General features: G+C 42.2%; 4 protein-coding genes across 6 annotated transcripts; 1 reads left to right on the forward strand and 3 right to left on the reverse strand.

The window, feature by feature from the left end:
* Positions 1–132: 132 nt before the first annotated feature.
* Positions 133–5,976, reverse strand: degs2 (delta(4)-desaturase, sphingolipid 2). Its single transcript, XM_062397643.1, has 3 exons — positions 5,852–5,976; positions 2,332–3,074; positions 133–1,463 (listed from the first exon to the last, which is right to left on the reverse strand). Exons 1-3 carry the CDS (start codon positions 5,931–5,933, stop codon positions 1,320–1,322), a joined length of 969 nt encoding a protein of 322 aa, XP_062253627.1. The 5' UTR covers positions 5,934–5,976; the 3' UTR covers positions 133–1,319.
* A 979-nt stretch (positions 5,977–6,955) lies between these two features.
* On the forward strand, positions 6,956–10,843 carry yy1a (YY1 transcription factor a). Its single transcript, XM_062396803.1, has 5 exons — positions 6,956–7,545; positions 8,853–9,003; positions 9,358–9,418; positions 9,650–9,808; positions 9,991–10,843. Exons 1-5 carry the CDS (start codon positions 7,062–7,064, stop codon positions 10,171–10,173), a joined length of 1,038 nt encoding a protein of 345 aa, XP_062252787.1. The 5' UTR covers positions 6,956–7,061; the 3' UTR covers positions 10,174–10,843.
* Positions 10,844–11,222: 379 nt separating this feature from the next.
* Positions 11,223–18,573, reverse strand: tpp1 (tripeptidyl peptidase I). The gene is made up of 13 exons (XM_062396802.1): positions 18,516–18,573; positions 18,023–18,097; positions 17,088–17,227; positions 16,831–16,981; positions 15,931–16,052; positions 15,634–15,797; positions 15,345–15,543; positions 15,061–15,249; positions 14,514–14,586; positions 14,225–14,345; positions 13,986–14,147; positions 13,736–13,861; positions 11,223–12,601 (listed from the first exon to the last, which is right to left on the reverse strand). Exons 1-13 carry the CDS (start codon positions 18,524–18,526, stop codon positions 12,461–12,463), a joined length of 1,674 nt encoding a protein of 557 aa, XP_062252786.1. The 5' UTR covers positions 18,527–18,573; the 3' UTR covers positions 11,223–12,460.
* A 286-nt stretch (positions 18,574–18,859) lies between these two features.
* On the reverse strand, positions 18,860–26,422 carry mis18bp1 (MIS18 binding protein 1). 3 transcript variants are annotated; one of them, XM_062398074.1, is made up of 17 exons: positions 26,329–26,422; positions 24,670–25,165; positions 24,453–24,581; positions 23,965–24,263; positions 23,665–23,738; positions 23,429–23,550; positions 23,228–23,309; positions 22,973–23,079; positions 22,085–22,251; positions 21,905–21,974; positions 21,083–21,821; positions 20,811–20,989; positions 20,325–20,464; positions 20,077–20,219; positions 19,896–19,983; positions 19,739–19,784; positions 18,865–19,407 (listed from the first exon to the last, which is right to left on the reverse strand). In XM_062398074.1, exons 1-17 carry the CDS (start codon positions 26,359–26,361, stop codon positions 19,307–19,309), a joined length of 3,015 nt encoding a protein of 1,004 aa, XP_062254058.1. In that variant the 5' UTR covers positions 26,362–26,422; the 3' UTR covers positions 18,865–19,306. The 3 variants fall into 3 exon arrangements, with proteins under 3 accessions (XP_062254057.1, XP_062254056.1, XP_062254058.1); XM_062398073.1 differs by lacking the exon at positions 26,329–26,422 and having other exon boundaries at positions 18,860–19,381; positions 24,670–25,508; XM_062398072.1 differs by lacking the exon at positions 26,329–26,422 and having other exon boundaries at positions 18,864–19,407; positions 24,670–25,507.
* Between the last annotated feature and the right edge of the window lie 347 nt (positions 26,423–26,769).

Consider the following 26,769-nt stretch of genomic DNA (forward strand, 5'->3'; position numbering starts at 1 on the left):
TCTACGCAATATCCTGTTTAGTGAGTGTGCGTGTAAGCATATGTTGATCATGTACAAACAATAGAAAAGTTCACATCTGAAGTTCAGACACATGACGAATCAACCACAAACAATCATCTTCATTGTAGCATATTCTTATAAGGATCTTTTACTGTTTTATATATCTTACAGTCATTTAAATAGAAACGTCAAATCATGATATCAATCACAACACGCAGACAATATAGTTTATACAGTACATGGACAAAACAAGCTTTAATAAGTCTGTCTGAGGAGGTGCTGCTGCCTCAGCTGCTGGTAAATCATTAGAAAAAGTGCAACACTCCAAAGTAATTTAATGTGGTCTTCAATGAACTTACTGGAAATATAGAAAGTGCACAAGTGAACACAAGAAGAACCTCTGCATGTTTCGGTTCATTCATTAGCCGCGACAGTCTCCGAAACAAACACTTAAAGCTCATCGACAACTTGATTTGATAACGTACGTTGTTTCAGATTTTTTCTCAATTTAATGTAGATAGAAATCAAACCGTTCACAGTAAAAAGGGGCGTCACTGGAGAAAAGGCTCTTCTTACTGAAAGGTAAGTTTCAACGCTCGCTTTCCACCTCTGCACCGTTCTGCGTGGTCGGCAAATTAGATTTGGTTTTAAATCTCACGTGCGGGGATTATTGAAGGGGGCCTGATGTAAAGCTGCCGGGCCAGAGAGGAACTGACAGAGGTAGTGACAGCTCCGTAAAACTGCTTGAGAATAAACACAACCTTTGCCTTGGCAGAAATGAGAAATGGTTACCTTTTATATATTATATTACACTGAACAAATAACATTGTTTACCAACCGCAAAGAGAAATACTTCAGTTGCAAACACACAAACTGTTATTTTTTAAATGGTATTTGTATAACTTTACTTTGAAGAAAGAAATTCATCTGTGTGTTACTAGTACAGGTATGTTGTAAGTTGGTAAACAATTAGATTTTTTTCAGTTATTCTATTTTCCTTTTGCCTTCCTCAGTGTCGTCTGGACACAAGAACAAACATTGTCGTGACAACGGGCCAGCATTGCAGGAATAAAAAGTCTGAATAAATAACAGAGCACTGGCTGCACGTGCTGATCTCCAATAACTGTATGTATGCAACTGATATGTGCACATTGGTTTCCATATCGTAACAGACAGGGCTAATTTAAGATGAGAAGGCCCAACAGATCACATGAATACATACAGTCTCAGCCACACTACATGGAAAAGCTTTAAACTAGAGAATTTCATTGCGGTCCTTTTATTTTTTGGACGATTGAACTTCATATTCCGTCACAGCTCTACCCCTGTTTGCTCAGCTTGTAGTCCCGCTTGATTCTGGCATAGGGGCCGATGCTGTCATCGAACACAAAGTCCCATAATACCCGGGTCCAGGAAGTGTGTTGAGGCAGGCAGTCGTAATACTCTGCTGCGATTTTCTTGACCTGCATGAGAAAAACACAGGAAAGTAAATATGTTTGTTTTTAGCAGCATAACATACAAACTACTGGACAGATTACCGTGACATTTGGTGATAATAACCTTTTCCCACTGTCTGCAACATTGTTCAACCTTCCCCTTGATTTCTCAGGGAATAATAAATGGATCTAGATGAAATAATCCAGCACATCTAGGTAAATGAAGTTTGTGATTGTTGCAATGTGGTGCAGATCCCAAAATAAAACAACTCTAGATCTAGTAAATCTACATGTGATCTGGGACTAGTCGGAGGTGTGCACTACTCTGTGGCATTCAAGTTCAGCGTCACAGCTTATTTCACTAAGGAATCAGATATAGACAGAAGAGCAGACTGAGGCAGACATTTTACTGCTTTGTTGAGCAGGAGCTTTTTACGTATTTTTCTGTGTAATTAAAAAAAAAATCTATCACTTGATGGTATAAAAGTTTCTAAACAGAAAAAAAAGTTTACAGCAACATCAGCGCTGTCAGGAACAAAAATAGCTCATCAACCTGAGCATGATTTCCAAACCGCCCGGATTGGTTGATTCTGTGTCATTGTGAGCTTTGTCAAAAGGCTCTTTGAATCTTCTGAGGCAGCAGTTAATCAGTTACAAAACCTCGTTTTTTCCTTTTAATAAATATCTGCAGTCGATAGAAAAGAATGTAACATGTGGCGTTTGCCGATACCTGTCTTTTTGTTTCGCCTCTGACAAACAGGAGACAGGAGTCTTATCTGCAAACGCCTGGAGGAGAGGTTGTGTAACGCTGGATTAATTAACGCCTCAGGGAGGACGAACAAATGGACCTGTTGGAAATGTACAGTCAGGATTTATCACAGTTGCATGGTCTCACCTGAGGTAGTTTACTGCCGGGTATGCTGGGGAAGTCATGGTGCTCCATGTGATAGCCCACATTGAAGGTGAGCATGTTCAGTGGTCCATAGTAGGAATAGGTCTCGTGTCCCTTCAGGAACATGTAATGCTCAGCTATGAAATGTCCAGAGAATGGATGCAGTCCCATACCCAGGATGGATCCTGCAATGAGGTAAACGATGGGCTTCAGCCCCCACAGATAGTAGATGATTAGATCTGTCACGAGCTGCACCACCGCGTTCTGGATTTCCAGCAGACCCACTGGTTTAGGATTGACCAACACCGGGCGCAGGGCGTAAAAAAGCGGATTGAGGAAGAGCCACACAACCTTCCTGGCCGGGGTGCAGAAGAACCATCCCTCTAAGTCCGTGGGGATGTCGACGTCCAGCTGGTCGCCTCCCAGATAGCGGTGGTGGTCGATGTGATACTTCTTGAAGGCGGCGGAGTAGGGCAGGCCGATGGGCAGGTTGGCCCACATGGCAAACCAGCGGTTCCACTTGGCCAGCTTGTTGCCGAAGGCCACATTGTGAGAGATGTCATGGATGGCTAGAGTCAGGGAGTGGTTGATGCAGCCTCCGAAGGCATAAGCCCAGAAGAAGATCCACTTCCAGGACAGGGTGTGGACCAGGTAGCAGGCCACGAGCTGGGTTAGGACCATGCCTGATACTACCCACTTCAGCTGGGGGTCCGGACCCATCAGGGACTTGATCTCTGGATATTTGGCTGAAGAGAGAGGCAGGAAGAAAGAGGGATGAAATGGGGCATGGTTGGACAGTCAGAGTTAATAGGAAAATAAGGTAGTAGTTAAGTAGATTAATTAAAGGTTCAGAGAAAAGGGTAGCGGGTTGAAAAGAAGAAGGCAGAAGAAGGAACCAAATTAAAAAGGGGGGAAGTGATGTCAATGGCACTAATTAATTATAGGAAACAAAGTATGCATCATACAGCAGAGCGATTGTTTACCAGTCGTTAACAAATTGATTTTAAATGCTTGATCTCATACGTTTCACCGTGTCTCGATACTCTTAATCTCAAAACAACAGAGTCAAGGTTGCTGTGAGGTGCGAGTGCTTCTCCTGGGAGGAGCCTGCTGACAAGTCACTTTTAATTGGCAGAGGTGTTAGTTTCTCTTGAGGGACACGAATTTCGGGGAGACACGAGCGCAAAAGATCTTTAAAAACACATACAAAAGATCTTTCAGGATCTGATCTGAAGAGATTTGGTGCAGAAGGTCAGAATCGTCCACAATACAAGATCACAGGTGACGAGTGACTCCCAGCATGCATCGGGGGAACAATAGCATCCACCAGCAGGTGATAACCCATGCAAATAGGCTTTCAGCCCACTTTCGAATTATATGGCCGTATTCAAAGTGGACTCGCCCTAGCAACTGACAGGTTAGGATGACCTGAACTTGTGACTTCTCTGCCACACGTAGTTATTCAGTTTAAGTTTGACGACATTTAAAACTAAACTGGCTGTGACAACGCCCGTTTTTTATTCTGCAGTAATATTTGACCTCAGCTCCTCATGTCATTTTAGTGAGTGGCCCTTTCTCTGGCATAGGAGGCGCAGCCCACTCCACTGTCAAGTTAAATAAATAACCAGACACCATAAAAAGGAGATTGTTAAAACTGCCTAATGCAACAGCGCAGAAAATGGTGTACAGCCATCACTGGATTTCAAAAGCACTGTCCCAGGGAAGACAATTCATTTCATTCACTGTAAACAGACTGTACCACACTCAGGTTTCAGCCTCAAGTGTCAACCAGGAACCATCGGAGATTCAGCTACACCCTAAGAGTTAAAGTGTCCATTAAAAACATGAAGCTAACGTTTTCTAGAAAAGCTTAACAAGATCGATCCGACTGCAGTTTAGTGGGAACCAAATCATTTTCCATGGCCGAATAATCGAGTCGAGCCGACACCTACCCACTCGCCAAACAAGGAGCCATTCAAGACATGACACCGCCTGTCAGTCAAACGACAGCACATGATCATGCTAAAGGGAGTGACCTTTGTCATTCACGCCTCTGAGGGGTGATTCAACAAAACTACTCTTTAATAATTCAAGGCTCGGTGGCGTCAAACATCCCTTCACCGTCTTTCACACCAGAGCAGTCATGGACAAAGCCGGGATCAAATATACATCAACAGCTTTAGAAAGTAGTTACACTGAATTCCATGATGGGTCAGATAGTAAAAAGTGCCTGTTTTTCCATAGGGATTTCATACCCTTGAGGTGAAGTGAGAAAATATGAAGGATGATTAATATAAATATCCTGATCCCCTGACTCTTAACAAAGCCTCTCCCCTCACTCGATGCATGCCATTGTGTCTCTATGTTTGTCATGACCAAGGGGTGAGTCTTGTTACCTAGCTAGCCCAGAGGCATTGTCAGCTGCACCTGCTATCAACAGAAAGTCACAAAGAGTATAGACAACAGGGGCTGGGGGGGCTCGTTTACACAAAAGCCAACAGGTATAGGACTTGTGTGAAACCTTTCAAGTAACAGAGACGGAGACGCTACGCCTGAAATAATAATGACCCCTAAACGTTGACTTAACTCAATTATGCCTTAAATTTCCATGTAACTTTATTACACAAGTTCAATGTAAAGGGTCAGATTTAATCAAGAGTTTTATATCATGTTCAGTTGGTAGGAGTAAATCAAATATCTCCCACCAAAAATATGTGAATAAATAAAATACAACTCGTACGTAAAAATTGTGTTCATCGTAAATGTTTATGTACAAGTTTAACTTAGACCTTAAACTGGTGTTTGATTTATATATTTATGTATAAGTTTGATTTCATAAACTTGAGCTTACACATATAACGTGTGTCTAATGTATCGTTATAAACAAGTTTGAATTCATAAATTTACACATAATGTAAATATTTACATCTAAATTTAATATGACTTTATCCAGTCGCTCGAGTTATTTGATTTATTCACACTAACTTAGCATGATGGAAAATGTCATTGAATGTGACACTTCACATTGAACTTGTATAATAAAGTTACATGGAAATGCGTCTCTCTTTCTAGTGGGAAGAGAATTAAATAAATCAATAAAAAAGATATTAATGCAATCTAGTTAATGGACATTCTCTCGCACTGTTATCTGAACATAAATTGATATACATCCTATTTTCACAATTTACGTTTAAAAATGTACTGTTAAGGTAGGAATTGTTCTACTTGCACTACTAGTATTTCTACTTGTTAATATGTAACTCCCATAGATGTGTGGGGGGGGGATTGATCCCACTGTGTGTTATCTTCGAGTTTCGGCTCTTGCCCTGAGTCCATTGCGGTCTGAGGGTTCCTCAACTGACGGCTAGTGAACAGGTTTAACCGGCTGCGATCTTATAGTGAGAACACGCATGCTCACACACACACGCACACACACCCTTCAACTTACTACACTAACTAGGCAGAATCACAGCAGGTGTCTCTCTTCGCTCAGGGATGTTGGATCTTTGCGTCATGTTCTTACCCAGTATCTCTTTTCTCCTGGACGTGTGCGGCTGATCGTTGTAGACCCATTCAAAGTCTCCCCTTCCACCTGTCTTCCCCATGGCTTCTCCTCCGTGAGGGTGAGTGTGAGTGTGTGAGGCTCTCCGGCGTTGTGTCATCAAACCTGCACGATGGGCCACACCCACTTGCACCGGCTGCAAAGGTGAAGGTGTGTAAAGGTGTGATACTAGGCCCCGCCCCTCCGCGTGAAAAGAGGGCGGTACAAGTGAGTGTGCACCTGCTGAACATGTGTGTGTACTTGCGTGCGTGTGCGTGTGTGTGTGTGCAGCCCTCAGGCGTGTGTACTCTCTCCATCTTTAAGTTATTTCAACAGGATCTATCAGTATAAATTTATGCTCCCAGGAAATTGAAGAAGTACTATTGAAGAAAAGAAAATATTTGCTTTATACATTGTGTTTGTTGACAAGATCAGCAAGTTGGGTTGTTGTTTTTTAACCAGTATCCAGCCCAGAAAGGGTTTGCTGTTTAGGCTATGTATTTAAACTATGTACAAATGTTAAATATCAATGGAATTACTATAAGTGTACCTGTTATTATACATCCCCTTGACAACAAAAGGACCTACTAAAATGACTTACCTTCACAAATTTGTAGTGTCTATTCAGGGTAAATTAAATAAAATAAAAAAATGTATTAATTAATGCTTAACAAGACACTTGTTTTTATTTTTATTTTTTTATTTAAAGAAAATTAAATGGACAAGTTTCTTGTTGACGACACAGAGGCTGAGAGGATTGATGGTTTAACTTGATCTGGTCCGTCTGTCCAAAAAAAAAACACCTTCAGTTACAATTATATATTCATGGTTTTAAGAATAAAGAAGCTGACACGTTGGGAAATACTCAGATCCAATGGTTTGTCTTTGTTCACATAACTTTAAGTTTTCTAACACGTCTATGTTATTTTTTGAAGCAATAATATATTATTATGGTGAAAATCTTGATTTTACCTCAATAAATAAATAAATAACATGAATTTCTCTTTGATTTCCTGCTCAGCTTAACCGGAGTTCTCGGGTCCAAACCACGCGAGACTTGATATGTGGAGCACTGTGGCTACGAGAGTTGAGGGGAGCGGAGTTGTTGACGGAGAGGGAGGAGGACGGCTGAGAGGAGAAGACACACTGGAAACAAAACAGCACTTAAACAGGAGGAAACACCAAAATAATCATGGCGTCGGGGGACACCCTGTACATAGAGACCGACGGGTCGGACATGCCTGCGGAAATAGTGGAACTACACGAAATCGAAGTAGAGACAATCGAGACAACAATAGTTGGGGATGACTGCGAACATCAGCCGATGATCGCGTTACAGCCGCTGGACGACCCGGACTCGATGCACCCGCACCAGGAGGTGATTTTAGTGCAGACCCGGGAGGAGGTGGTGGGAGAGGACGACTCCGAGATGCACACGGAGGACTACGAGGACCAGATCCTCATCCCGGTGCCCGCCGTGGAGGAGGACTACATCGAGCAGACGCTGGTCACTGTGGCCGGGAAGAGCTCGGGCCGAATGAAGAGGGCTGGCAGCGGGAAGAAAGCGGGCAAAAAGAGCTACCTGAGCGGGGGAGACATGGGCCGAAAGTGGGAGCAGAAGCAGGTCCAGATCAAGACTCTGGAGGGGGAGTTCTCCGTCACTATGTGGTCATCGGGTAAGTTCAGATTCCGGAGTGAATTCCTGCTTCGCTTTGTTCGCAGCGTGTTCGCCGGGTGACGAGGCCCGACCGGGGCCTTGTGCGCCGCCAAAGTGCGGCCGATTCCCCCGCTCCAAACTACTTCAAACCTCCTTTGCAATGTTTTTGTTTTTATGGGAAGCCATGTTTTATGTGTCGATGGGCGCCGCCATATTTCCCGGTCGAGAAAGTATGGCGGCCCGAAAAAATGGCGTTTATTTGGCCGACGAAGATGGCGGCGAGTGTGGGAGCGGGTGCAGCTCGTTCCGCGAGAAGGAGGCCGCTGTGGCGCAGTTCACTTCAACTGAGCGGCCCGAGGTGCTGCCTTCAGGAACCGCTCATTCTTCTCACCACCGAGGCCGTGAACGCACCACAGCTTGTTTTATTTATAAAAGTATAAATAACTCGAGTTAAGCTGAGGATGTGTTTAAATTAAGTGATGATCTTCAGCCATGGGCAAAATAATATAATTCTGATGAGGTATATACACAGAGTATTTATTCTTTTTTTACATGTACTTCTGTGGATATATAAAGCAGCGCTATCTAAAATGTGTCAAATTAATATTAATTTAAAAACGATATAAACTCATCTTTTTTCTTTGTTTATAGTCTTGTTTTACATACCACATTTCATACACTGAGTTAAAAAAATGTCAACCAATTAAAAAAATGTAAATAGGTAAAATAAAAGGGTTAAAGAGATTTTTTACAAAAGATAAAGTTGTGTATAAAATACATACTAAGTGAAGTGAGAACAATGTGTAAATTTCGAACATTAAAAGAAAATGAAATACGATGATGGGATAATCTTGTAAAATAGCTTAATTAAAGGCACTTGTGATTAAAAAAAGTTCTGTCTTTATGACTGCAATGGATGAAGCATTGCTAAGAACATCAGGCAGTTTGTGTTGCATAATGACTAAAAGCTACTTCTCTGTGTTTGGATACCTGAGCAGGTCGCGTCCCAGTGATCTCACGCTATGTTTACTATGTGGTTTTAGATACGTAATATGTTTTTTATTAACTATTTACGCTTGAGGGTTACTCGCTTTGTAATATAACTCTTTAGTGTACGATTGGTTCTGCTTGATTACCTTTTAGAATCTTTTAGATAAATAAATCAAAAAATGACCTGTCTCGTCAAAACTTAAATGTTCTGACCTTTTTCTACCAGTAGTAAAATGGTACCAGTAAAGGGTAATCTTTACAAATTGATGACATGATCAGACATTTAACTCTAAATGTATTTAATGAGTTTCTTCTGGATCTGTCCCTCTCATTCAGACGACAAGAAGGACATAGACCATGAAGAACAAATCGCAGGAGAGAACTCGCCTCCTGATTATTCCGAGTACATGACGGGGAAGAAACTTCCCCCAGGAGGCATCCCAGGCATCGACCTGTCGGACCCCAAACAGCTGGCAGAGTTTGCACGGTACGTGGTAAAATGGATGTTTATGTTCCATCAAGGCATTTTCACTGGGCTGTAAGAATAATGATAATTATTCAAATAAGTTATCATACAAACTTTTCATAACAGAAATTAAGACTTAGCGCTGAAAAATGGGGGGGGAAACAGGTTCAAAATTACATGTTGCAGTATCTCATAACTGTCTTCATGTGAAATTAAGTATTGAACATAATGACATCTGAGATTGTGCCTGGCCCAATAACATAAGAGGGGTTATCCAAGTGATTTGAATAAATGTTAACAATGTATCTTTTCCAGGAATTTTGACAATTGTGTCAATCATCCTTCATAACACTGTCATGTTTACTTCTTTTGCAGAATGAAGCCAAGAAAAGTAAAAGAAGACGATGCACCGAGGACGATAGCTTGTCCACACAAAGTGAGTGCAATGTTGTGTTTATTATGTATGGTGTTGATCAATGCAATTTTAAATACAAAACAGCAGCTCATTCTTGTATATGATTATTATTGATCACTATATTGAGTACATGCTTGTATTCGTTCATTAGTATAAGGAGCATAACGCATGTATAGCCTTCTACACTGATATGAACATGTCGAGTGAACATGTCCCGAGGGATTAGCTCTATCTGTTTTATATCCCTCCTAGGGATGCACTAAGATGTTCAGGGACAACTCAGCGATGAGGAAGCACTTGCATACCCACGGGCCTCGTGTGCACGTCTGTGCTGAATGTGGAAAAGCCTTTGTGGAGAGTTCAAAACTGAAGAGACATCAACTTGTACACACAGGAGAGAAACCTTTCCAGGTGAGTTCATTAAAATTGTGAATGCCAGGCAAGCTTCCTAACCTTAAGCTGCTTACCTTGTTTGTAAAAGATCTTGTAATAACCATCTCAGATACAGCATACAATGGAAAAGTGATACTATTTTTAATTGTGAGGAAAGTTGAGAAACAGCTGCATTAACTCTCTTTCCCTCTCGTCTCCAGTGCACATTTGAGGGCTGTGGCAAACGCTTCTCTCTGGACTTTAACTTGCGCACACATGTGCGTATTCACACTGGAGATCGGCCGTATGTATGTCCGTTTGACGGCTGCAACAAAAAATTTGCCCAGTCAACCAACCTGAAGTCTCACATCCTCACACACGCCAAAGCCAAAAACAACCAGTGAACCAGGCTCACGGCGAGCGTGAACACACACCAGAGGATCTGACCTGCAACTCTGCTCCTTGACAGACTGACTAATGTCCCGTGGCCTGCTTTATGACATAAGAAGTCCCCTTTGTATCGTCCCTAGATAAAGGTTTGAACTGAGAAATGACCTTTTCTCAAACTTTTTGATATACACATGGAGGGTTTGAACAAGATACTTGTGAGAATCCCAGCTTCCTCAGGCCTCCTGCTCGACCATGGATCGCCTGGATGGATCAATCTACGGTTTTCTTCTTGTGAAGATGTTAATTCATGGATCTGCGCCTAAAAACTTATTTATACCTTAACACAACCAGAAAAAAAGGTTTTTGCAATACAAGTCAAATTTGCATCGATCCTTAGCAATGACACCGTTTCAATTTTGTACTGCTCCCTGAGTGTGCATATTGTACACTGTTTGACATAAGCTCTGTGGTAATGTGTGTAGTAAGAGTGTCCCGGTTTGTTTTACCTGCCCCTTTTCCCTTTGTGTGTGTGTGTGTGTGTGTGTGTGTGTGTGTGTGTGTTTCAAGGTTGGACTGGGTGGTCTTTGCATATTTTCGTTTTGTACGCAATATCAGAATCATGTAGATAATAGCCATGTAATTTCCAATAGTCATCACTGATTAAAAATGTTTTTTCCCCTTGCACTACCAATACAAAAATCCTTATTTGTCCGGTCACAACCACAGACTGTATAAAGGTCAAAGTAAGCTCTCAAACCTTAACTCTAATTACATAAAATAACCATTATATTAAACCATTTTAGTAGCAGCAGAGTTAAGAGACAAATCCTGCAGTGTTTTGAAAGGACCTGTGATATTGGGATAAAGAATGTTTCCTTGTCAAAAAGGCTTTAAACTAATTATACAATAAGAATTTGACACTTTAAACAAACATTAGTCAAAGTCTGATCTGATTTACAGTTAAATATTGACAGAATGTGTGGCCTTTATTTGAGGTTGTGCCAATTATTTCCCTTCACATTTCCTCTTTGTAAATGGAAAACAAAACAAGGAAGCAGAGAAATATTCTCAAATCTTTATTTCTTCAGTGTACTGCAAATATGCAGTTGATATTTTTTAACACATTTTAAAACAGGTTTAGCAGCTTCCAAGTGACGTGTGGATGAATTTAAACACTGTCACCTTAATTATTTCTAGAAACGTCACAAATTGAATCATTTAATTTCTTAAACATTCTTCAGGCGTCTGGTAGAAAAACTCCAGATCAGCTTTTACACACTTGAATCAGGATCAACTGACATGTACAGGTAAAAATCCATCTTTAATAAATTCATTCACTCTCAAATAAGAGCACAGGCAGTCTCCCACCTTTAAAACATCTCACTTCAGGATTAAAAGATTTGTTTAAACGAGTGCAAAGATGCTTTAGGGCAGAACTGCTGAATCACTACAACCCACAAGTTACAGTGCAGTTTGTAGCCATAAACAACTCAAAGTAAAATCATGTTTTAAAAAGGTCCTGTAAATTCGAACATGAAGTATGATTCCTTAAGAGTGCAAATACAACAGTGACTTTTCTTAAATTGCATGCAGATCTATCATTTAGTGAAATAACATTTGAAACTTGCTTATCCCTGCAGAGTACCGAGGCAAAACAGATTTCACACGTTTTAGCCGTAACTAAAAAAAAAACTGTCTATGTATATAAAAAAAATCCTTGATCTGGTGAAATCATTGCTTCAGTTATTTATAGATTTGATTGACGTCGAACACACAACACTATCTTAATCTACAAACATAAGCTTAAGTATCTAAAGGGAACCTGATTTAATTTGATCATCATTTATCAGTTGTTTTATGGCACGAGCAGAAAACCTCCCATTGCTGAGAAATGTATATCATGAATTTAAAGCCTAAGATTGTTGTGAACAAGCATCTGCCTGCAGGTGTGTTTCACTGAGAAATCTGGGTCAGTTAAAATGCACTCAAGAGCAGAAACTGCAGTGAAGCTTTACAAAAACTAAACACACACTCACATCCCTGACCTAAAAACATCCAAGGTAACAGCCTTAAGCCTTTTGAGAAAAACGAATACACTATTGCAGGAGTTGTGTATCCTTAAATTGATAGAAGTAATAATTCTTTTAAAAAACCACCTTAAGTGAGAAAAATGGCAAAAGAGGCAAGAGTCCAAATTGATAGGCGTAGTGTCCCTCCGTTACACCCTACAGTCTTTGCATCAGGCACCTTGTCAAGAGTCAGGATGTGAGTCCAGTAGCTGCTCTTGTGAACTGCACGTGCTCACTCAGCCAGCAGGGCAGCCAGCAGTGCAGGGTAGTTTGGCGTCCCCCAGCCTGTGACGGGGTCCCACGACGGAGCAGCACAGAAACCTTTCCCCTGAACCTGCTCATCCAGGCAGCCCAGGTGGCAGCCTTCAGTCACCTGGAGATAAGACCACAAAACCCATAGAGAGCCAACCATGAGCCGCAAAAAAAATTTCTCATCTTTTGAACAAAATGTGTCACTGAATGATAAGGGTAACTCCTGATATGCTTAACTTCAGATACATGTACAGAAATGAGCGGAACCAAAGCTTGCGGATTTGGATGAAACAAAAGGAGCATTACCACCAGAGATTGTGTGGGGCCGTATAGCCAGTAATTCAAGTGAGACGACTGTAAGACGAGAGGAAGGAATTTCAACAATGGCTTAACATTTAAGGAGCTCAGGGAAACAGTGGCTTTCTCCTCTTTCTTTACAGGAACATGACCAAGACCTCCTCTATGGTCAACATGCTTGTTGTCAGAATCTTGAGACTCTACCAACATAATGATCGCACGGAAGTAAGGCGTCAGTTACGTCATTTGAAACGGACGCGTCTCTTTACACAGCGGCAGCAGATAAGGAGCCTTTAAGCCTGAAACATGCTTCTGCGTTTTCACGGGCCCGTAAGCGCAAGAGCCCTTCCGGGTCCCTTACGTGCTTATGTATCCCTCCTTACGTGCTGACGGGTGTCGACCCCCTTTTCTAAAATTTACGGCAAAGCTCCGCAAGCTCACTCAGCCCGCAAGGCTGTGATTGGTCTGCTCTACATCCCTTCTGGAGCTGCATTTCCGGTTTCATGCCTCATAATACCGGCAGAAATCACGGAAGATTTAGAAGAACGAATATGGACCAAATAGAAGAGCACTTGGCAGAAGATATCCGATAGTATGATCACTTGTATAACCCGTCACTGACTGGCTGATTTGTCCGCCAGAAAAAGGCTACGAGGAGCCGCAGTGGCTATGTAAATAAACAATCAACGAAGAAGAAAGAAGGCGTCTCGACAAAAAGCATTACTCCGCCTAGTGTTCTGGCGCGGAATTGCTTTGTAAGACGCGCAACGGTTGGGGAAGCATGAATGAAAACGAGTCTTGCGCCACAACGGCGTGAAAAGACGCAGACGCAGTCGCAGAAGCATGTTTCAGGCTTTAGTCCAACTGCAGGGACATTTTCTGAAAAACATTAACTGTCTTCCTGTTGTTCATGTGACATGTGACTTTATTTATACACTTTACTACAGCAATAACTTACGTCGAAAAGGGCCTGTCCCTTGAGCTTGTAGAGGCGAGGGTTGAGGAAGCCCAGGGCAGGCAGGCCCTTCAGCAGTCGCTGATCATTGATGAGAGACAGCACACCTCCGACCACCGGGGTCGACGCCTGGAGGAGCGATCAACACATGAAGAGACGTGATGAAGTTATGGACACAGCATAGTTACAGTGTACACAATGAGTCTCTCACACTGTCAATTCTCTGTTCGGGAACAGTGTGGTGTGTTCTTACCGAGGTGCCAGACACCCAGGGGACAGGCACTCTGTTGATGACCACCCAGTAATTATCAGACAGGGCAGCCATGTCTGGATAGGCCCTGCCGCTGGTGTTGTAGTATGACCGAGGGGGAAGGGTTGCTGCTACACTCTTCAGGTACCCCTCCACTGCACTGACCTGTGGGAACACAAATACACAACATAAACAACACGGCGGGTAAGAGCCAAGCATTAAAAGAGCTAATGATCCATTACCTGGTAGTCGGGCATCTTGAAGACGTTGCTGAAACCGCCTCCACTGATGTAATCGGTGACCTCATATGTGAGCTTGAATGGGTTCTTGAATGAGGTTCCTCCCACTGTAGTAACATACGGGCTGAGAACCAGAAACAGAATAGAAAGCATTAGATGTTTGGTGCATTTTATAAATATCCGCGACATTTTTGTCCAGTTTTTTATTTTCTCAAACTACATTCTATATGTATTTGTGGATTCGGATATGAACAATAAAAAGAAAGTAGAGCAGGTCTAGTTGATGATTTACCTTGAAGCTGGGAAACTGGGCCGGAAGGAGTTTTGTTCTTTACCCAAATGTTTACAGCCAGCACCACTGTCACCTGAGCATGACACAATATCACAGAAATGAGTGATTCATCTAAATGAGTTTGATAACCGTTGTGAGTTATGGAAATAGGTAACACAACATCATCATGGGAGTGAGATGTTAAGATAGCAATATAATGGCAAAGCCACAGAAAGGAGACAAGTCCCTTTTGTAACATCAGCTGCCTTTGCAGCTTAACTTCCTCATACTGTGGTCTAGTACCAGTGGAAACAGGAATTGGTTCATAACCGATCTCACCATACGGGTGAAAACAAAACTAGACAGTCTAAAGTCTAGTAATGAAGCTACATTAAATTCACTAGATCTGGATTTTTATTTGGATCAGAATCAAATTATTCCCACTCATAAATATCAGACTCCAAAATATGCCTGAATTTTATCATGTGTCATGTATCATCTTTAACATGTTGTTAAAGAAAGTGAAAAAACAGTTTCCTGGATCTGCACCAACATTTGAATCACTGACCTGAAGCAAAGAGCAGAGAGATCCCCCTGACACCAGCCTTCATGAACTCTGTGTTGATGCGCGTCATGTAGGCAGTGGACAGGCTGTCCTCATCATCACCATAGCTGATCGTGTGAACCCAGGGCAGGTCCGACATGTTGCTGAGCAGGACCATCCACTGTAGGAACGGCTCCTGAGTCTCCTGACGGCCTGAGGGAGGAAGATGAAACGTTGATATTTCACTCCCATTATAGTTATTCGGTGCGAATATGGGACAAGACGCACACTCAGCCTCTCCTACACACCTGGGTTGGTGAAGACCCACGTGGAGATGTTTGCCCCCGTGCTCATGATGTATTCCACATCCAGACTGGCCTCTATGCCGGCCTTGCCTCCTCCCTGGGTGCCCACAACTCGATCCACCTGAGACAGATGCTGGAAGCTTCCTCCAAACATGCTCATGAACTCAGCCAGGTCTGCAGGGTGATAATACTGCTCCAAGAACTAACAGAGACAAACAGGAATACCAAAGTTGTTGTGTGTGAACCAATTCTTGCACATTTTACACTCGAGCAGCGTATGAGCAGGACGTACCTGAGCTACAGCCTGGCTGTTGTTCTGGCTTGTTCCCACATCAGCTGCTGTGAGGTTATAGCGAGCTCTCAAGATGGCAGGAGTCACTCCAAGGTGGACCCCTCCATTAGACCGCTGTGTACTGAGGTCCTGTCCTTTGGGAGGGAAGCGATGAAGCCCTCCAACTGTGGAAAGAAAAAAAAAAAGAAGTCAGTCCACCTAGTGACGTTTTCCCTTAATAATAATATATACTGAACCAAATATACAAAGATTCTAGATGACAGACAAATATTTTACAACTAAAGAAATTATCCTCACCAAAGTCGAGGTGCTGGTGAATATCATCGTGAACGGAGTACGGAGCCGACGACCTCACAAGAGACTGTCCCTCCCTGACGTAACGATGGAACCTGCTTCCTGGAAGCAACGTCTCTGCATCTCTGAATACACAAACCAGACAAACAACATATCACCTATCCACTCCTGCAACATGAACATATCTGTCTGTGCTTAAGAAACTCATTGTTAGATATAAAAATACTGATATGACTCCAAAGCTGCTTTCAGACATGCACTGAACTCCAGACATTCTCCTGAAGTTTTCCGGAGGCGCTGTATGTGATAATACAAATGTAGGAGTTGATCTGTACATTTTCCAGAATTTTTCCTGCCCACCTCTAGGAAAAATGTCAGTAAATGTCCAAGGGAGCCCATGTGAGAATACACCAAACAGAACATTTAAGAGCTTTTGGTGAATTAGGTCGGACGCTGGTGTCAATGTGGTGTATGAGTCATGTCCTGCCTCCTGCCTCCTCTACCCAGACGCCGTCCCTTGTTTGAAAATCTCCAGCATTTCCTGGAGATTTTCCTGTCCTGTCTATAATATTCTCCTGCTGCGTTCTTCATATGTGAAAGGCAAGCTCCAGAAGATGTCAAGACTTCATTTTGCAGACATTTTCTGGAGTTCATGTCAGAAAATGGTTTTGGTTCAGGGTAAGAATTGCAGAAGGCTGCCGCTCAAACGTGTTTTGATTTCAACCATGAAACCACAGAATGAGGAAGGAGCTCAGAGGAGAAGAACACGGCCTCTGCATGATTCACACACACACAAACACACACACACAGGGTGCAGAAGCAGAAAAGGTGCCTTTTCGTCTTGTAACTGTGTCAAGAGCAAGTGGAATATATCGTGAGGTCAGCAGAATAAAATATGCTTACTCGGCAGTCATCGTGCACTGCAAAAAGTCCTGAGTGCTAACGGTCAGGCAGCTTGTAATCCCATGACTCTGCAGCCAGTGACGCACCACCTTGTGGGTCAATTCAGACGGACGCACGAGGGAGGCGACCTCCTCCAGGATGAGATGTTTACCTGTGGAGTCCAGAGCAGAAAGGGTCACTCTGTGTGAAGAACAAAAAGAAGATCACACTCATGGGATTTGCTGCATAGTATGAAAAACAGACATTGCATTACTGACCATACTGAGCCGAGTCAGGGTCGGACACCAGTCGGAGTTCTTCCTCCAGCAGATGAACGTTCTGCTGCTTCAGGGCAAAGGTCAGCTCCAGCTGCTCTGCAGGATCGACCCGACCGACATGACTCCAGTCCTCTGGAATCCTGAAGAAAGAGGAAACACATTTAACAATGATCTTTCACTCAGAGCGGCGTCCATGTTTCTCAACAGTGTCACAACAACTCTTTGTCTCCTGATTAGATTCAGCAGCTGAGCAACCTGTTGAACTCAGAGCAGACCATCACCTTGTGGAGATCTACTGTAAAGTGAAGCTTCATGCAGAATTCTCAACCATTAACTGGATCATATATATCTTTAGTTCACACATTTGCTATTCGCCAACACATCAACACACAATTTTTCTTATTCTATCCAAGAGGTTTATAATCCTTCAGTTAATGGTATTTACAATTTTTTTATTTTGTCTGACATTTACGAGGCTGTGGCTCAGGCGGTAGAGCGGGTCTCTCTAATAACCAGAAGTTTGTCAGTTCAATCCCCTTCCCCTTTGACAAGCTAAGCAGTGTATATGATGTGTGACAAGAGAAAGCTCTGCATGCTACTGCACTGTATGAACGTGTGTGTGTGTGTGTGTCTGAATGGGTAAATAGCAATAATGCACTGTAAAGCACTTTGAGTTGCCATCAAGATAAGAGAAGCACCATTCAAATACAGACCATATCCCATTTCATGTAATATGTCATACAGTTAATGCTATTGACATTTTTTTATATTTTGTCCTGCCGTGAATAATATGAACAATATAAAGTCCTCCTGACCAAACATCACTCTCCCCTCCATATTGACCTATATTGTACTTTTGTGCGTATCTATAATCAAAGAGGGTTTATTGATAAAAATCACTACACGACACAGATATAAGTAAGTCATTTGCTCACAGGACATCTTGGTCATATTCCAGATAGCCACACCAGACCAGTGAGACGGACCACCAGGAGATGGACAGGGTCAAACTGGTGGAAGGAAAAACAGCATGTTTGTGTTAGAAAACGGGTCATAAGCCGGAAATAGTCACACAACCTCATTTCAATGAGTTATAGGGAAACCAAGGTCTGAGTGAGAGTTAGCAGTTCAAATTAAACGTATTGTTAAACGTATTGTTACCCCTGTACACACACATAGAGACCCAGGTTTTCTCACTGTAACAACAGAGAGTCTGTGTTGTTGACAGCAGCTTTTAGGTTGTGTGAACACTGTAACCTGCCATGTTAGCGTCAGCAGCTAATGCGGTTTAGGTCATCACAAACCGCAGGAACAACACGACGTAAGCTACGTTAAAAGAGTAAAACGCTTCCGGACTTCCCTTATTCCCCGGGTGTGTCCAGAGGAAACGATAAGAACAAATAAATCGTGTTTGAAAACAAAACTCACAGCGTGTTCATCGTGTCCTCTGCAGCCACTGAGCTCAGCTGCTGTGTCTCTGAGGAGGTCGCACTGGTCATGTGACACATGCTCACGTGATCTGTTTTTTTTTAACTCGACCCAAATAGAACTTTACGTGTACAACACATCTTTATCTCTTTCTATATTTTACACGTTTTTATATAAAAATATGCCACCTATACATTTTACATCTATAGTCTTACAAAACATCTATGAATAAAAAAGATAATTACATCTGAAAATAGAATTATAAACATGTGACCTAATACTGTCTTTCTCAGGTCAAAGATAGATAGTATCACTATGAATCTCAGTGATTCAAAGAGAGAAAGAAATGAGAAGAAAATTACACATTTGGTACACAAATTTGTTTATTCAGACATATTTCAGATTTTTTGTGAAATGCAGTAAATTCTTAACTTATTTGAGTCTTTCATATTTGAACAGTAATCATTTTTTGGTTTGAGGTCATAAGCCAAAAAGGTTGTGAACCGCTTACGCAAACTATTGTTTTCTTCTCAATGTGTAATAAACACAAAATAAAACATAAGCTAAAAATTGAAGATTGTTTATTAAAAGGAATAATTTCAACTGACTGTTGGTGCTCAGACGTTAAACAACATATTTACAGTGTATAGAGTTTCCATGTTAAAAAATAAACATTAATCCCCCCACTTGTTTCATGTGAAAGACAGTCGCAAAACTGGAAGTGTTTTTATGGTTCACAATTTATCCACTGGATCTTTTATGATGATATGATGCATCAGCTCCGACTCCGATCAGTTGCTGTCTGAGAAATAAAAGTCCTCTTCCTCTCCGCTGTCAGGCGCCGCCACGTTGTTTTCTGGAAACATCTGCCAAACGACAAAGGTGTCATTTTCTGGTGAAAAAAGAAAAGGAAGAAATTATTTTAAGCAACAAGACTTGTTTTTGCGATAGAGGTGAAGTAAAAACTGCTTTCAGTTAAAGTCTTTGGAATGTGTTCTACTAATTTCTGAAAATGGTGATGATAGATACAAGTTAAAAACCTCTACCGGTCAAAGTCCATACAGGAACTATGAACTGGTGTTTGCTGACGGGCCATTGCTTTTAAAATTGTAATAGGTTTCTAATAGTAAGGCCTCCCGTCAGTGTCAGGTGTATGGATTCAATTTCTAACGATCCATGACACCGGTGTAAACACATCACCAGGACATTTCTGTGAAACCTACCCGTGTTACCACATTGTCTCATTGTTCCTCGCGTTGATGTGTAATTCTGAAAGAAACACAACAAAGAATGAATGTTTTACCATTACAACACAATAAACCACGTGTTTCCAGAGAAGAATCTCAGACGTGGACATGTGTGAATCAGTGAAGTAATAACCTTTGAAGATTGAGCCTGATTGCAGACATTAAACTGATTTTTCTTCATCCTCTTCTGGAGCTGATAAACGAATTTGTCATCCTTGTCCCTTTCAGATAAAGAATATTTCAAGTTTAGTTATATTTTGTTTACATGGATCAACTTTTACGAACTACTAGCGTGCTGTAGTGAGATTATTCACTTGTCTGGAGAGCCCATCATGCCAGGTGATATGTACAGGCACTGAGGGGTCTTCACTTCAGGGTACACCCTTGACACGGGGGTCAGGGGCTCCACGTTCGACATTGTGAACTCATGCTCCTCACTCTCACACATGGAGGGGATCTGTGCACAAAGACGGACACATGAGAACAAGAAATTCTACATTCTGTACAGTGTCAATAATCATTAGATTGAGACTCATTTTAACATCACGGAAAAGACAATAACCTCATAGCGTTTGTTCTGCATGTATGCGGAGCTGAAAACGTCCTCTACGTCCTCTGTGGGCATAGCCTCCATGAACTGACGCACCTGCTGCTTTCTCCTCAAGGTTCCAACTCGAGCAGAAATTATGGGACAGTCTGTAACTGAATGCAGAATGATGGGTAGAGTTAAACACCAGAAGATAATTGTTTGTTGTGTTATGTATTAATCTCCCATTGCACCTACAAAACAACCTTCTGACAATCTGTTAAACCAAAAGATTCATTGGTTTATTTAGACAGTAAAAAATGAATTGATGAATGAAATAAATAGAATAAAAATATATACAATACTAAATAAAAATTAAAAAATGTAACATTAAAGTATAACTGTTCTATACAATGCGACACAATATATTGTTTGCTGTATTGAATAACTAGACTGCTAATTTGTCTTCTTTACCAACAAAAGGCTGCACAACACAAACCCCAAACAGGGACATTTCTCTACCTGGATCTTTTGGCAATTCCACTTTTTCCTTCCTGGGTTTCTTGTCATTCTTGACGGGCGTCTGTGATGTTCCCTGGGACGTCTGCTGGCTGTAACACTCCTCTGCAGAACGAGCTCCTACCATCTTTGCTACCTTTGCCCAGTAACCGGACATGTGCTTAGGATAGTAGGACACGGCCCTGGAAAACAAATGCATACAAATACAGGCATTAATGAGATAATGATTCGGATATGTGTTACACTAATGCTGCACAAAGAAAGAAAAGACATACTCTTGCAGCTTCATGAGCTCTGCCTCTGTCCACTCGTTTTCATCTTGCTCTGGTGGAGGAACGACTGTGCTGCCTTTGTTCGTCTTCTGCGTTCTGCTGGAATGCATCGGCTTGGGCATCGGCTTCGTGGGTGGGGAGATTTTGGTGCATTTGCTCTGTTTAGGTTTTGTCTGTGCTGTTTTGGTATTGTTTGTTGCCATTCCTCTCTTCCTCCGTTCCTTCACGCTCTCCTCAGAAGACTCCGAAGACTGAAGCGACTGGGAACCTTGGCTTGGCTGCGACTGGTTGCGACCTTTACCTCCATTCTTCACGTACACTCCTTTCCCCCCCTTCTTTCTCTTACTAGAAAAGTCGTCACCTGATAACTGTGGCTGGGATGTTTCTTCATGAACAGTGGGAGATTCGGGGGATGCTCTTAGAGTCCGTTTGCTCTTCCTCTCTGGCAGCCTGCTGGTCTCATGCGTCGGTTTTTTCGGCCTCTGTGTTGTAGCCATTTCAGGCTTGTTTTGCTTTTGAGGTAAAATGTCCACGTACACCATTTTGTCCATGGGTGGACTCCTGCTTTGAGACCTCGTTCTTCTGCCAGTCCATCCCTCAGGAATGCTTCTTGCCTCCACAGAAGGTTCAGCTGGATTACTGGGTTTCTTGGCGTGTTTGCTTTTACGGAGCGGAGCCTTGACCTTCCTCGCTGGTGCTGATGCCTCTTCGTCGCAGGATGTTTCACTTGGATTTTTATCGCCTGGAACACACAGACAGTTTGTTTGCCTGCAACTCATAAGTTATATCACATTGCTACAGCCACATCATATCACTTATCTTTACCTTCGGTGCAGGGCAGGAACACACGGGCAGGCGTCTGTGACGTCCTCGCAGAAACTGTTGTAGTAACCTCCTGTGAGATACAGGAATTAAACATTGTCACCATAACTGGTCCTTTCCAATGAAAATAAATACAGGCTGGATTATCATGAAACCCATGTGGGCTCAACTTGAGGTGCTTACAGGGATGCAGATGGAGGTATCATAACATTCATGAATGGTAACATTCATTTTTGCATCCAGAATGACTCTTCCTCCTTTCCAATACTCCAGAGGTGGCTTTATCACCCGACCACTTTGAGATGTTCTGGTGGAAGAGGAAGAGGAGATGGCAGGAGGACAGAATTCAGCTGGAAAACAGGGGAAAACAGAAGAAATTACTTTAACATGTCTGACCGGTTTAAAATGGGGAAATAAAGAGTTATTTTGCAAATCCCTTTGCCCAGTGAATGACTGAAGACTTGTGGATACAAATACCCTTTGCTCTTGTTTACTGGGTTGCTAGCACAAGTGTTTCTCATACACATTTTGACCAACGACTTTTCCATGACTCTTCAATAACTTTAAACCAAATTTCCATGATCAAACATTTAGTGAAATCTCTGTGTATACATGAAAGTGACAATTTAGTATCTAAGCTTACAATGAGAATTCGAAAGCATACAGTATACCTTCAATGACACAAACAGTTGTGAGACAATAGTTTGAGGTCCTTGTCTGTTGCAACCCATGACATATACTTTTCCATTTGTAGCCAAGCATGGTTAAATCTACACTTCACTGGCATAGTGCATTATCCCGCCTGCTTCCCCACCGAACTTTTCAATTAGTATGAGAGCGTATGCCTGCTTATATTTCGAGCTTATTTCTTTTAAAGCATATGAATTATTTAAAATTGGTGTAAATTAATAACATGAAAATATGAAGATAACAAATTTCCATGACCTTTCCAAAACTTTTGGGATTTAATTTTTTTCAAGCACTTTTCCAGGCCTGGAAATAAACATTTTACAATTCCATGACTTTTTCAGGTTTTTCATGACCGTAGTAGGAAACCTGACTTGTACTCACGCGTCTTCAAATTATTTTGTCTGTTCCGCTTCGCAGATTGATTGGAGGATGCAGCGGATTTTGTATTGGCTATGATGGATTTCCCTTCACTGGTCCTCTCCACTTTTCTGCAGCAAAAAAAAATTGCAAGCACTTATTAGTCATTTAACCTAATGAATCACTTTACGCAGCAATGCTTCATGAAGCTTTAATGTCGCCATCACTAAAAACCATCATGGTATACCGGTTGTATTGGAATTAAATAGGTTTTCTTACTCAGACAGAGACTTCTCATAAAGCGATTTCCAGTTTGGAGGGAAACCATTGAGAAACTTCTTCATAAACCATTTGGGAAACCCTGGAGGCAAAAAGCAAAAGATAAAAGAAAAGTAATATGAAGCAAACATCAATGCAATACTTTAAATGAAACCTGCATAGATATACGCAGGTTTCATGCTTAATGTATGTTAAACTTACCCGAGTTGACGGTGAAGTTCATCTTGCCAACCAAAACGTAAACCCTACCAGAGACGGTCTTCACCACAGAATTAGAAACCCTGTTGTCAATGATGTTACTGTTCCATGGCACGTTGTCCTTGCTGTGCGGGAAAGAAAAACAAGATGAAACGCAAAAATCAGTGATGATACATTTAGTTATTATTTAGTGATTCAGCATTTAAAAAATATTAAATTGTAATGATATAAACACTTACGTGTGGATTCCATCAAGAAACAGGCCCTTTTGACTACTCCTCAAGAACCATTTCTTAAGATAAATGACACTCTCCTGCAAAAGAGGAAAACACATGCTGCATTAGCAGTAAAAACTTCTCGAGAGAAGACACTTATTTCCACAGCTTATTTCCATTGCACACGTTATCTAACAATACAATCTAAAAGGTGCCTTTAAACACAAAAGTGATCAGTCATCAGATTATTCACATTCTACAACATAAGACTGTTTTCAAACCTACGTTAGGATTGTTTGTATCTGTAGACAAGTTTCTACTCACATTTGGGAATTGTGTGCCCTGGGGCCGTTTGTTGGACTGGAACACAGCCTGGTTTTTCTTAGGGATGGAGATCTTTGGCGAATTAAGTACGAGTGGGTCTTCAAGCAAAACTGTCTGTGGCCTAGCGGCAGGGATCGGGACATCCTCCGTGGGATCTGATTGGCTGTCAGCGGACTCCTCGCTGGAGCAGCTGTCAGGAACTGCACTTTCTGTAACCCTTGAAAAGGCAGTGTCCTCAATTTCATCCATATTTTGAGATGCGTGGAGAGGAGAGTCTCCTGCCTGATCGAAATGAGTACCTATAGAAAAAAAAGAATATATATAAATATAAACAAAGCTATGTGAAGAACTATGAGTAACATACGTAGAGAAAAATGCTTTTATTACCTCCACCAAGGAGGTTGTGTTTTCGTCTGTGTTCGTTAACAAGATAAGACCTTGGTGGAGCAATGCACTTAACTAACTGTGATTGGAGTTAACACACTCACTGAAGAGTTCCCTGGTGCTGCTGCCTTCAGGAACCATCCGGTGCTCCCGTTTGTTTTCCCTCTCCTTCATGTAGGCAAACAGCTTGGCCGGCGACATCGGTGGATATTTTTCCATCATAACACAGGCACCTGATCAAAAGAGCAAAACCATGAGAGACATAATTCCGTTTTCTTTCCTTAACAATTGGCACAAGAAAAAGCAGCATCGATATCTCACGTTTCACAGCGGTGGATCTCGGCGTTGGGAACAAGGGGGCACGAGTCCCCTGGTTCACCTCAGCAGGGAAACCTCTGAAGTCCCCCTCATCCTCCCTGCGAGTGTCTGTCTGACTCCTTACAGCAGCACCGACCTCCTTTCTGCTGTTGACCTTGTTGAACTCCTGCTGCTCCCACTTTCTCTTCCTGAGCCTCTTCCTCTGGGGGGGTACCATTTTGGCAGGGGACACGAGACTGCAGCGGGGGTCCTCCTCATACACACGCCTCCCACAGTGGTCCACTAGAGGCTGAGTCTTTCCTCGAGTCCTGCTGGACACCGTGAAACCATCTGAGATCTGATCTGGGTCTCTGTGACCCAGGGTCAGGGGGTGAGACACCGCTGTGGACTCCAGGAAACCCCTCTTGGTCGGCGTGTGTTGGTTTCTGAACATAAAGGCGTGTCCCGTCTCGGCCACATGAGGAATCCCGTCGTTTGAAAACGAGGAGCCGAAGTTTTTCTGAGGAGTGGAAATGGGCGACAGGGTCAGAGCTTGGACTTCACTGCGGTAGAACACGGGAGTGTGGTTCTCCTTGAGCTCCTCGGCCAGGCGGAAGGTCTCCTCTCGACTGAACTCTCCTCCATGTTTCTCTCTGACGTTACGCGGCGGATCCGTCGCGTACATCGCTTCTCTCTGAACTTTAGATTTTAGTTTGGCAAACACTTTGGCGGGAGATTCAAACCGCGGCTTTTCGTGTTGTAGTAAATGATGAAATGAAGCCATTGCGCCCGACAACGACTTTACAGATTAGTATACATCCGGCACGTATGCTAGCTGCTAGCCCCCGAGATTTCAAATTTCCTCACCACTGCCGCTTTTGGCTAAAATCCTGTGACGCACTTTCCAAAACAAGCACGTCATTTCCGCCTATGTGAACAAGGTTCTTATTAAGTTTGTTTGGCCCGTTTCATTTTATGAAAAGGACGTGTAGTTGAAATTTCCACTACAAATACACTTGTTATATTTATTTATTTGATTTATTTCGACACACTTTTCAACATTAAGCAACAATAATAATAACATATGTAATAAGACAAATATGAGGACCTAAAACATATACAAAATAAAAGGCAAAACAATATTCTGAACCACTACAAAAGAGGACATTAATCTAAATAACAAGAATGTACATATATCTTGACAAAACTTATTTGCTTTGCCACATTGCATTTTCTCAGGTCACTGTATTTACTACCGTGAATATGACATCTAACCATAAGGGTTATCATGTCAGTAATGTTAGAATTTGATGCATGTAGAAGGTGCTAATGAAAAAGGATCTCGTAGTGAAATCAGTCAGCTGTTTCCTCAATGTCCTCAAAGCGTGTTTTATGTAATTAACGTTTTGTCCTGTGGGGGCAGTAATACAAGTACAACACGTACCGAGTACGTAGACAGAAGCAGAAGAAGAATGGTACTGCGCTCATATACTGACATTTGTGGTAAACGCATCCAAAGCGCACAGAAAGGGGACGGCAACGGAGTACTCGAAGTTAGAGGAAGAACAAATGTGGGCACACGTCCAGTTTTTATAATAAACTGTTGACATGGAGCCTATACAAAATGCATACTTGAAAAATAATTTCGTGAATTAAACCCACAAGAAGTATATATCATCTTACCTGTGTAATGTTATGAATGCGCAGTAATGGCATCAGGCTGTGGGGAAACTGGCCATGCTTTAATGTTGGCTGACGGTGGAGTGACAACCCTTGAGTTGTCTGCTGTGCTTGTCTTGTGTTTCAGGCTCCTGTAGGCGGAGTCAGACCAGTGATCAGAGGGGATGTGTCACACCTGGGGTGACCACTGCTTAAGAGGCCTGCAGACTGGCCTCTGGTCTCTTATTCAGCGGGTCTACCTCCACAAGGACATGTGGAGGTTTTCTTTGTATTTGATCTTTGTAGTATTATTCCTGTAGAATAAATACTATAACTGCAGAGCCTTGTGCAATTCAGTGTTTCTTTGTTGCACACATGAGCCAAGGTGTAACAATTGGGGGTTCGTCCGGGATCCAGATCCAGGTTTGTTTTTCTCACTCTTTTCTGTACTGAGAAAGTAATAGG

The sequence above is a fragment of the Platichthys flesus genome, chromosome 10, assembly GCF_949316205.1.
Source record: "Platichthys flesus chromosome 10, fPlaFle2.1, whole genome shotgun sequence".
NCBI classification, from domain to species: domain Eukaryota; kingdom Metazoa; phylum Chordata; class Actinopteri; order Pleuronectiformes; family Pleuronectidae; genus Platichthys; species Platichthys flesus.